General features: G+C 34.5%; 1 protein-coding gene and 1 pseudogene across 1 annotated transcript; both read right to left on the bottom strand.

Annotated features, from left to right (window-relative positions):
* Nucleotides 1-1,083: 1,083 nt before the first annotated feature.
* LOC125842423 (gallate 1-beta-glucosyltransferase 84A24-like) lies at nucleotides 1,084-2,703 on the bottom strand. The gene is made up of 2 exons (XM_049521720.1): nucleotides 1,249-2,703; nucleotides 1,084-1,217 (listed from the first exon to the last, which is right to left on the bottom strand). Coding segments are annotated over exons 1-2 (1,410 nt in total). The 5' UTR covers nucleotides 2,658-2,703; the 3' UTR covers nucleotides 1,084-1,216.
* A 3,889-nt stretch (nucleotides 2,704-6,592) lies between these two features.
* LOC125842420 (receptor-like protein 56) lies at nucleotides 6,593-11,235 on the bottom strand (annotated as a pseudogene).
* Nucleotides 11,236-11,985: the final 750 nt, after the last annotated feature.

Raw genomic sequence — 11,985 nt, 5'->3', positions numbered from 1 at the left:
CCATAACTAGTATGTTAACTAATTACCTTGGCATAGTAGTTAAACTACAGTGATAGTGTAAACAAATTTAAGTATCAATTGTATTATATAGAGAAGAGTGTTGTCTAGTCAAGAACTTCTACTTTCAGAAGAAAATGATAGTTGCGGAATGGGGATGCTGAGATGGATGTGCGTGCCAATGAGGAGAGACAAGATTAAAAATTAAGATATCCATGCCAAAGTAGGGGTGGCACCATAGAGGATAAGATGCAGGAATCGAGATTGAGATGATTCAGACATGTGCAAAGGAGATGCACCCCAATGTGGAGATCTGAGAGGTTACCTATAGTTTCAGGTAGAGGTAGGTTGAAGAAGTATTGGAGAGAGGTAATTAGAGATGAGATGACGCAACTTCAACTTACCGATGACATGACCTTAGATATGAAGTTATGGGATGGCATTCTTCTTCCTCTCCGACTTTACGATATTATCCTTGCTAGTTTGATCTCTCGAATTAAGGTTTCCGATTGGATTGGTTATAAGTCTACCATACTCTACCATACTGTAGAGAAAAGAATGCATGTTCATCCGGACATTGAGAAGGAAGAGGACACATATTTGAGTAGGAGGTTAGTTAGTTTGTTGATTGTTGTCTCTCATATTCCTCTTTACTATTAGTTGTATAATTACTCTTGTAGTTTTTTGTCCTTTGAGTTTGGTTATCTTTTTACATTTTGTTATGACTATTGTTTATGATGATTTGTCAGGTTGTCTGTAGTATTTTGCCATGATTATCTTCATTTATGTTATTTCTTTCTCTATATTATTTTGGACTGTTTTTTTTTGTTTGAGTCAAAGCTCTATTGAAAACAATTCTCTACCTCTAAGATAGAGCTAAGATCTGTATATACTATGTCTTCTTCAGACTTTACATTACATTATAATTGTTAAATATATATAACTTCAATCTATTCATCCATTAATGCGCAGTTGCGCACACAATATGAAACACGCGAATTTTTTGATAATTTAAAATTATTAACTTCTGACGTATGAAACATGAATACGTTGTGACAACGATATAAATTTGAATATCTTATTTCTTATCACCATAGAGATCCAATCACTAGAATTATTAATTAATAAGGATTCATTGTTCTATAATTATTTAATGGAATAATAGACAAGAATATACGGTTACAATAAATAAAAGACAAATTAAATTGTATATTGTTTATGTATTCTTTAAACTATGATTTACGTTGCTATCACACACTTCTAACATAGTCCACAAAAGCTTGCATGTTCCTCTCGGAGGAGCCACCCTCCGCCACCGCTTCCTCCGCCTTCTTCTTCCATTTCAACGCGTTCTCTTTTATCTCCGACGCCTTTGGCCCATTCGTAGCCTCCCTTACACATTTCTCCACTTCTTCCCTCGAAATAATTCTATTTTCAGCCACACCTCTACATAATCGAACTCCAATTTTGAAAACATCGACTAAGTACTTAGCATCGGTGACTTGGTCACCCCATTGAGGAAAAGCCAAAATGGGCATGCCACTTGAGAGTGCTTCCATAGTCGAATTCCATCCACAGTGTGTCATGAAACAAGCCACCGAGGGATGGGACAACACTTGTTCTTGTGGACACCATTGCACTATTTTCCCCTTATCTCCTACCTTCTCTAGAAATCCATTAGGTAACAATATTGGATCAAAATTTTGGACTTTAGTAGGTGGCCTAATGACCCACAAAAAATTCACCAATGAATTCAACAACCCATATGCTATTTCCTCCACTTGTTCTTTTTTTAATATGACCACACTACCAAAGGATATGTACACTACAGAGGATGTTGATTTTGTATCAAGCCAATCTATGCAATTTTCCACCTTCATAAAATCACCTTGGACATCATTAGGAGCTACTTCTTTAGGGTATTTGAATAGAGGACCAACAGTTTTGATAGGAAATATTTCGGAGAGGTGATTAACAACGTCACGTTCAAGTTCTTGGAATGTTTCCATAAGTATAAAGGTAAGTTTGGATACGTTCTTGAATTGTCTCAAAATGACTGTTTTCAAGAAAGTATATGAACTTGAAGGGTGCAAGAAACTAGGAATTTCATCATACTTTAACAAAGGCATACAAGGTAATTGAACATCAATTTCAGGTTGTGTTTCACTAGGAAATTGAACTAAATTATGACTATAATGATAATAAGCTGAAAAGCTAGCAGCAGATTGTATCCAAAGCATGGCACTAGGGATGCCAAGGCTTTCAGCAACATCACAAACCCAAGGGACAAAAGGATTATTAATCAAACACGAAACAGGGCTGCCCTGTTTCGCGTATTTCTTGATCATTATTGGGAGTATTTTCTTTCCTATTATCTCGAGATGTTGTATATACATCTCCAAATCATTGCCATCGGGCTTCGAAGGATCCCATTCATCTTCAAAGAAATCAAATCTTATCATACCATTACCATATGGAGTAGGTTCATTGCTGATTTTTGGATTAGCTTTCTTCATTTCTACACCACAAATTTCGGGTGCTGAGAAAGTGACGAGAAGGCCTTTTGAAGCGAGGCGTTTGGCGAATCTAAGAAGAGGATTGACATGTCCTTGGCCTGGAAATGAGACAAGAAAGACATGAACAAGGCCTTTAGATCCCATTCTTTGGTTTAGTTTTTAGTGAAGAAAGAAATAGGAAAAATAATACTAGTTGTTGGTAATAATAAAAGTGAAGAAATATGGATCAACTTTATATCAACTTTTTTGTCTTCTACTTTAGAAGACATGTAAAAATTCAAATTGAATTTCCTCAAGTGTGGAATGGATAGATTGATTGATTGATTGGGCACAATGGTCCCTCTTTTAAATAACAGGAGAATATACAAATTGAATAAGCTAACCCCTCACGTTAAAAATTGTTAACCCAATTTTCTTCTTCAATTTTTTTTGGAAAAATGCATAGCAAAATAGAGTCTTTGTTATAAAATAGGGAAAAGGGTAAAAAATACTCCTCAATTTTGATTTACTAGTTGACTATGAAGTTATTTTTACCCCTGTCGTCTATAAATTTGTCACCCGTACTGCCGTACCCCTCAATTGGATGGGAAAAAACCAAATTAACAAAGAAAACTCAATTTTACTAAAATTACTCAATTTCAGTTTGTTGGTAAGAGTTTGATTTCCTACCTCGTAAGTTTATTCCCTATTTCCTCTTCTCCTACCCCAATTTTGAAAAATAATAAGGTCACAATAAAGAAAATCTCAGTAGCTCAATTGTAAACTTTCACCTTGTTCGCCAACATTTTATTTTTGTCTTGTAATCTTCTCCCATTCTCCTCTCTCTTCCTCCCCCGCACCCTTAATTTTGAGAATTTTGTTACAAGAATATAATATATTGGAAGTAATGTTCAGGGATTTGAATATCTAAATTATATTTCAATTAACTTTTTTTTTATTTGTTTCCCTTCTAATGTTGTTTTTTTAGGCCGATCAATTTCGAATCTAAAATTTCTGCAAAATTATCAAATAACCCCCATAGTTTTAAGGCTATGGAGATGTTAGAATCAGATGAGACATAGTCTCCTGTTTAGATAACTAGTAGCACCAACACCTTGAGACCAAGTTAATCTTCATACATTATAGTAGGACTTCATCCACATGTACCCTGAATTTCTATGCCGTCCAGATTCATACCTCATTAATTGTAAATAAATGAAGTCTTAATAATTCAGTTGGTGGATTATTTGAACTTTTACTTTGTTTGTGAAGGTTTGATTTCCTACCCTGTAATGTCCTCTCTCATTTCCCTTTTCCTACCCCCAATTTTGAAAACATTTATTTACACTTACCCCATTTATTTATTTTACACTTATTAACTAGTTTGTAATCTCCTATCTTGTAATCTCCTCTCTTATTAACTAGTTCGTAAGAGTTTGATTTCCTACCTTCTAATATCTCCCCATCTCCCCTCCCTTTACCCCCATTCCTTTTTTAAAATAAAATAAAATTATATCAAGTTTTCCAATTAGCGAATCTTCAACTTATGTTTTATTTTTTCTTCTTTTTATCGTCATGAGTCGGAGTATTTTGTTACGAGAATAAAATATATTGGTTGTAATGTTCAGGAATTTAAATATCTAAATTATACTACTCTTCATTTGCTTTTTTCTTAGTTATTTCCCTCCTAATTTTACTATGCCTTTTTAGGTTGACTAATTCGGATTTATGTTGGATAGTCGCTCTTTAAATAAAAGCACATTTTATTAAAAGATAGTTTTGTCTTAAGATTTGAATTTAAAGTCTCAAATTATAAATAAATAAATATTTGTCATTAAGAATGTTCACTAGAAATCGAAAAATCTAATCAATTGAAAGAAAAAAGAGCTAAAAGAATATGGAAATTAGCCAAAATACCTGTTTGGAAAAAAAAAATGTACTTTCTCGATTTGCTCCAATTTCAATAGTTTGAAATCAGACAAAATGATCCTCCACACTAATAAGATTAGAACTAATCTATTTTCTTTGAAATTTTCTTTTTTCATAGCTTACTTTGGCGAAAAACTAAAAGAAGAAAAAAAAAACTTGGACATTTTTGCACATTTTAGCTAACTTCCTACCTATATATAAACTTAAACTATTCAAGAAATAGTTAGGCACTTTTTTTTCACCACCTGGTGTTCGGTGTCCATATTAGTTCTCCGATTAAATTTAGATCGTGCACCGCAAGGTCCATTCGGGCGAGATGATGCTTTGGTGTAGTAGTTCTCTTATGAACTTATATTCAGCCTTCAAGTCTTCAAATAGCAAACCGACCCCGTAACTTTTCTATTTTGTTAGATGGTTCCTATAACTTTTTTATATCTCATAATCATGATTCAAGTAAGGGAAAAAGGACAAATATACCCACGAACTATCGTTAATGGTATATAAATACCCTCCGTTATACTTTCCGTTCATTAGTGCCCCTGTCGTCCAAAAATCAGTGCACATTTACCCCTCACACTAACGAAAGAATTATTTGGTACACATGGCGCAATCCTACGGCTCAACCCGATTTGACCAATTATTTAACCCAAAATTTGAATACCCACCCATTACCCATTTAACCCACCCGATACACCCATTACCCACACAAATAACCTATCTAAAAACGTAAAAAACAATCCGGCTGTCCACGACGATAGAGCTCTCTCTACCATCCATAGATCCGGCAGAAGAGTAAAAATCCACATCATTTTCAGCAGTACCGGAGAAAAACATGATATTCCCACAACTCTCTCAAATTTCATCCATGTAACGGCGGCAATGTACGGAGCTCCGGCGAGTCCATTTTTCTCGAAGAAGGAGCATAGCTAGAGAAACTCTGAACTAGTTTGAGACGATCTTTAAAGCATATGAATATCACTATTAGCATCATTTTTAGCACCATCCCGACTCAACCCATTGCTATTACTATCAGATCTTTGAATTTTCCGGTCACTTTGTTTCCTTCGCTTTCGTATATGCAAAAAGATAGCAATAGATAGAACAATGACAGCAACAACAACAGAGATAACAACAGTGACAATGAGTTTAGTTGAAACAGGGTTAGATTTGGAGGTATTTGAGAGGATAATAGAAGAGACATTTTTAGGAACAAAATCAGCAAGGGAAATAGGGGAAGGTGGAAGAGAAGGATAAGTAGGGAAAAATGGATTATTATAACTGTTATCAGGAGTAGTAGAACCTTGAAATGGGTACTCTGTATGGCCCAGAGGAGAAGGTATAAGTGGTTGAGAAGAAGGTGGTGGTGAGTCTAATAGGAAAAAGGGTTCACGGTGAACACGACGGTTGTTGCCTTAGACGCCGGCGGTGGTGATGGCAAATGATAAGTAGTAGTATTGAGGTGAAAAACAGAGGAAGAAGATGAAGAAAAAAGAAATCACCATTGTTAACAAATATGGGTAATGGGTGTATCGGGTGGGTCAAATGGGTAATGGGCGGGTATTCAGATTTTGGGTTAAATAATTGGTCAAATCGGGTTGAGCCGTGGGATTACGCCACGTGTATCAAATAATTCTTCTGTTAGTGTGAGGGGCAAATGTGCACTGATTTTTGGACGGCAGGGCACTAATGAACGGAAAGTATAACGGAGGGTATTTATATACCATTAACGATAGTTCGGGGGTATATTTGTCTTTTTTCCCTTCAAGTAATTACTTTTACATCTCTAGATAAAATTATATGAAAAGTTTATGAGTCCAAGTTTAGAATCTCAAATAATAATAAAAAAGGGACTCTTAGTAAAAAAAAAAAAAAAGATTTTTTTTTACTCCAAAAATCTCTCATGGTCATGGTTATAATTGAAATTTTAGTGTGTTTTTTTTACACTACTCCTCAAACTTTTAACTTGATCAGGACCACCCCATTATTGAAATTTTGTACCTTTTGAAGCTTAATTAGATTGCGAACTCCAAAGAATCAGATGATACTAAATACATATAGATATGGCTTTAATCATATTATTCCTCAAATTGCTAGGTAAATAGCAACAACACCAATGAAGCATCTCATCATGAATATACAAAAATAGACCATTGGGATATTACTAACATATGAAATTGTAACAGCTCCAAATGGATTTATATTGATAAAAGAGAATCACAACATAATAATAGTGAATAGACATACAACAATACCTAACCAACATTCATGTACCATCTACTCTTGATGGGAGTAACACAAAATAGTGACAATAAAACATCAATGCCTCTATCATCTTAAACCATGCTCTTCTCCAATGACAATTGAAGCAGAGCGCTGCAGCTAATCCCAACAAGATCGCTCCATAAGACACAATAAAGCCAATGTAAAAACACAGAATATCCTCCAATTCTGATGATTCCTCGTCTCCATTTGACAATTTAGGACTCATGCCACACTTGTTGTCTAATGGATAACCGCAAAGAAAAGGATTTCCCTCGTAGCTGCTTTTGTTGAAAGTTCCAAATTGAGCTTTAAAATCAGGCACTGCACCAGATAAGTTGTTGTATGCAACACTGAATACTGCCAAAGAATTTAGCTCAAGTAGACCAACAGGAATGCTCCCATTCAATCTGTTGTAGGAAAGGTCTAAGCTCTCGATTTTCTGTAGATTGGAGAAGGTATTCGGTATTCTTCCGATGAGATGGTTGTGCGATATATTCAATGCATGTATATTGCTCATGTTCCCTAGCTCAACAGGAATTTTACCAGTTAATATGTTACTTGAGAGATCAATACCCGACATATATTTCAGAATGCTTCCCTTAAAGTGTATGAGTTTCTTTTTGTTGAAAATTGGACCTGAGTTTCCACATCCATCAAAAATTAGATAATAAAAAATATCCAGCCCAAAAAGGTTAACCATGAACGCCTAGAAGTCGTAGCATAATAGGCCATTGTTATCTCTGCATCCTTTTTGGCTTGTGTGAAGTTACTCAAACAAGGTAGGAGTGGACCATAAAGCTTATTGAAAGATAAATCCACAATAGATAACTTGTTTAGCATACAAATCTGAGTTGGAATCTGCCCTCCCAATTGGTTATTGCTAAGGAGAAGGTAGTTGAGAGTATTAAGAGAGCCTATGGAGTGTGGGATATTTCCTATAAAATTGTTGTAACGAAGATCCAATGTTATCAGAGAAGAGAAGTTGAAAAGTACATGTCCCAATTCACCACCCAGTTGATTTTTCTCAAGATGGATGTGTGTTTGAGAGGTAAAGAACTCACACAAGAAGGTATAAAGCCTGAAAGCCTGTTTTCGGATATAGCTAAGACTTGAATGAACTTTAAATTGCAAATCTCCGCTGGAATTGAACTTTCGAGATGATTCTTGGACCAATCAAGCTGTAACAATTTTGTATTATTCGTAATCCATCTCAGAATCTCCCCCGTGAAGTTGTTCCTGCTAGCATCGAGTACAATAAGGGATATAATAAGTAGTGGTCCTTAAAAGTTATTGACATTCAAATACAAAAAGGATAATAGATGTGGCCTGAACTCCTCCGGAAATATTTTTCCTTTAAGGTTGTTGTTTGACAACCGAAGGTAGAACAATTGTGGAGAACCAATTGCCAGATCACTAGGAACTCCTCCGGACAAGATATTGGCAGATATGTCTAGGAATTCTAAATGAATGCCACAAAACTTCAAGATAATTTTGTGACATGTTCAAAAAAGTAAGCTTCGGAAAGGCTAAACTCATATTTGCTGGAATATGTCCATTTAGTTTGTTATTAGAAACATCGATCGTCTCTAGATGTAGGTGACGATTTGATGGCAACTTCAGTGATCGGTTGAAAGCATTATGGTCACCATAAATGGCTGCAAGTCTGGTGTTATTTTCTAACAACCATGTTGGAATTTCCTTGCAATTGATTTCCATATAGAACAAGGATCCTCAAGTCATATTGGTAATGAAGGAAAGAAGGCAATTTTTGAAGGTTTATACATCTTCGGATAGCAAAAAACTCCAACTGAAAATTTGGGATCCAATTTTGGAATTCGATATCTGGAATTATTGTATTAAAACCAACATCCAAGTAGATCAATTTTGTATAGTTGGAAAATTGGTTGAATGACAGAGGAACTTCAAATTGGTTATATGCAATATCGAGGTACTCAAGTGATGTGAGTCTCCTCCAAATAGAATGTGACGTTATATTTCCATGTAAGTTATTCCCAGAAAAACTCAACCATCGAAGTGATGTCATGTTTCCAAGACATGAAGGCAGTGTTCCCTCAAAAGTATTGTCTGTAAAATCCAGCTCTTCAATGTGTTTGAGCTCACACCAACCTATATATAGGTTCAGAGACATTTAGCTAAAACAACTTTCTATAATAAGCCACATCTTATTAATATTTTGTTTTTATGTCTATGGGTGTGTATCAAAGGAAAATGTTTTTAGAAAAATACGTGGATTTTGTTATTTATTTTCTTGTATTTGGTACGTAAGCAAAAAATAGTATTCTAAAAATATTTGTATATAATCTAGACAAATAATTTGTAATGTGAGGGATGGGAGGGGGAGGTGACTATGAGGTGTGTTGGAGCTAGGAAGGTGAATGTTACTTGTAGAGTTTGTTTTTTCCTACTTTCATTAGGAAAATTATTCTTCTCATTTTTAAGCAATTTGTTTTTCTAATATAAATATTTGACCAATTGAACATAATTGAGAAAATCAATCCTATAGAACTATATTCATGAAATGCAAGCATTAGAAGAAAGAAGAGAAAAAAACATTACCTTGATTAGGGAGGGTGCCATTATTGTCACCAAAAGCTATACTCAACACTTTAAGAGAAGTCATTTGTCCAATGTTTGGGAGAAAGTTGTCATTTAAAGAAGATCCCATCTAGTATAGGTACTCCAGTGTGCTCAGATTTCTTAATGCTTAAAGAGTCAAAAAAAAAAAAATATTAATCATAGTTCAAAAGAAAAGAGTGGCGACAGAATTAAGCCAAGCTAAGGCATATAACTTTTGATTTTGAGCTTACCGTAAATTATGGTGGGAGCAGTGAGATCACTATATTCATAGGAAAGTGATTTAAGAGATGAGAATGATTTTAGGGATTGTATGACCCTGCTTGAGTTGGAGTTAAAACTTCTCAATAGTAAACTCTACAAAGAACTCATTCTTTTGCTACCTGTTAAATAAATCATAGATGTGTTTATACAAGAATGATAGATCAATCTTATATCTAGCGAATTACCAATCAGAATTTATTAGAGAAAAAATAAATAAATAATTAATCTCTAAATCAATTTAATCAATTAACAAACCGCATTGATTAGTGTACCTTTGGCAGTGACAATGCTCTCTATACTTTTATCCGAGAGATCCAGATATTTCAAATTGCTCAAAGCAATTATATCTACACAAGTTAATCAAAAATATATAAATAAATCAATCAAACTTTAATTTGATATGCGAAGATATAAAATTGAGATTCGGTTAGCGTGGAAGAGGCGTAACAAACCATTCATTTCAAATTTGCATTTTGTTCTTAAGTTTAAAATCAAACATTCAACATTACAGAAACTGCATTGCTTCGTGTACCTTTGGTAGTCACTAAGCCCTCTATATTGTTGCTTCTGTGATCGAGATGTTTCAAGTTGCTCAAAGCAATTATGTCTAGACAGGTAAATCAAAAATAAAAAATCAAACTTTAATTTGATATGCGAAGAAATAAAATTGAGATATTTAGATGCATCATTAATATCTTAGTGGAGAAAAATATGCTAACAAACCATTCATTTTGATATTTTCTTTTATTTTATTCGCTGCAAGTTCCAACTGCTTGAGAGATGGAAAAACCTTCAGTGATGAAAAGATGGTAGAATTGAAGTTATTATAATTCAAATTGAGTTTCTCTAAATTCCTCAGTCCACTATTGGCACCACCACCTGCATTTGATTTATGAAGTGATTCCCATTAGTGTTATTTTGTTAATTGCTTTTTCTCTTATGGTAAAGAGAACCTGCTTACCCAATGCAAAAAGGGTATTGATGTCACTGATTCCATAACCTTCAAACCAGAGTTCTCTTAAATTGGTTAGCCTTCCACATTTCTTACTCATCATGCCTTCATCCAAAAATTACAACTATACTAAGTATTATATTGCAAAAATGGCCACAGTTTCATATGTAGAGTTTATGTTGGAGGATATACTGTTATTATATATGTCCATGCGCTGAAAGAGGTACCAACATATGCACCAAGTCTTAGAACCTCAAGAGATGAAATCGAACATAAAGATGACAGTAAAATTTTAGGATGGATTATATTGCAAATCGACTTCTTTCAGGTTAGGAAGCTGCCTTAGTTTACAAAATAACATGTTAATATATAGTGTACTAATACATAGGTATATATAGTTTCCGTATTCACATTTCCCCACTATCACTCTATTTTCTGTCCACCCCTGAATGGAAGAAAGAGAGACACATTAAATCTCCAACCATCCCCTGATCCAAACCTTGCTGCAAGATCGAGTTTGATCACTCGACCTGTTTCTAAGTTGCATTTTACACTATTCCAAAAACAACAATCGGTAAAACCATTCGTATTATAACCTTCCCAATCAACCAACAATTCGCCATTCGAACTCATTATGTTTGTTTGCATATCAAAGAGAGCACTTCTCTCTTCCTCCCAACAACCATTCGCCACAATTGCTATAAGAAAAAATGCTAACAACAAAAACTTAATGTTCCCCATTTCCCCACTATCACTCTATTTTCCTTTCTAACTAACAGAGTGTTTATATAGGAACTGTATAAGGGTAGAATTATAGTTTTTTCTTAGGAATTCAGCATAACTCAATAATTTTGTTCATACTTAAAAATTCAATTAATTTGAATTTATTATTTATCGTATTTTCTAAAATGCAAAAACTCATAATTTCAGTTATTATCTAAACAAGAAAATGGATGGTGGAAATGAAACTAGCTAGCTAGTTAAGTCAGCATCACTTCAATTTTGTTTGTTTTTTGGGCCCAGTGTCTGTTGACAATTTTTTCAAGCTATCTGGTTTCTAGTGTCACGTAGGCCGAAAAGGGGTAAAAAATTATTTATAAAATAAGTTAAGGGTAATAGGACCTTAGTATAGTATAAGTGTGTTTCTAGAATTTCGGACATAGGTTGGAGGTACTTATGCATTTTCCCATTAATATTATAAATTAATAATTCTTTTTAAGTACAAATATATCTGAGAAAAGCATTTGACCAAATGACCAGATTTAAGTTGACCGCCGCCGGTGACTTTTTGACCTAATCTCACCACTATGGCCACTCAGGCCACTGGTCAGCCTAGTCTTGGGGCTGGCCAGTCCTCAATACTTCAAGAAGCTGCATTCCCACCCTTATCGATAAAAACTAATAGTGCGAACCTTAATATCGAGCCTAATAGTATTGGTTGCCTAACGACAACAATGATAAATTACAGGTGAATTATGCCAATGCCCTTAG

This window comes from Solanum stenotomum, chromosome 10 (genome assembly GCF_019186545.1).
Source record: "Solanum stenotomum isolate F172 chromosome 10, ASM1918654v1, whole genome shotgun sequence".
NCBI lineage: Eukaryota > Viridiplantae > Streptophyta > Magnoliopsida > Solanales > Solanaceae > Solanum > Solanum stenotomum.
This window is presented reverse-complemented; position numbering and strand designations above follow the sequence as displayed.

Excerpts from the sequence above, each read along its gene's own strand:
- LOC125842423 (XM_049521720.1), bottom strand. The coding sequence starts at position 2,657 with ATGGGATCTAAAGGCCTTGTTCATGTCTTTCTTGTCTCATTTCCAGGC.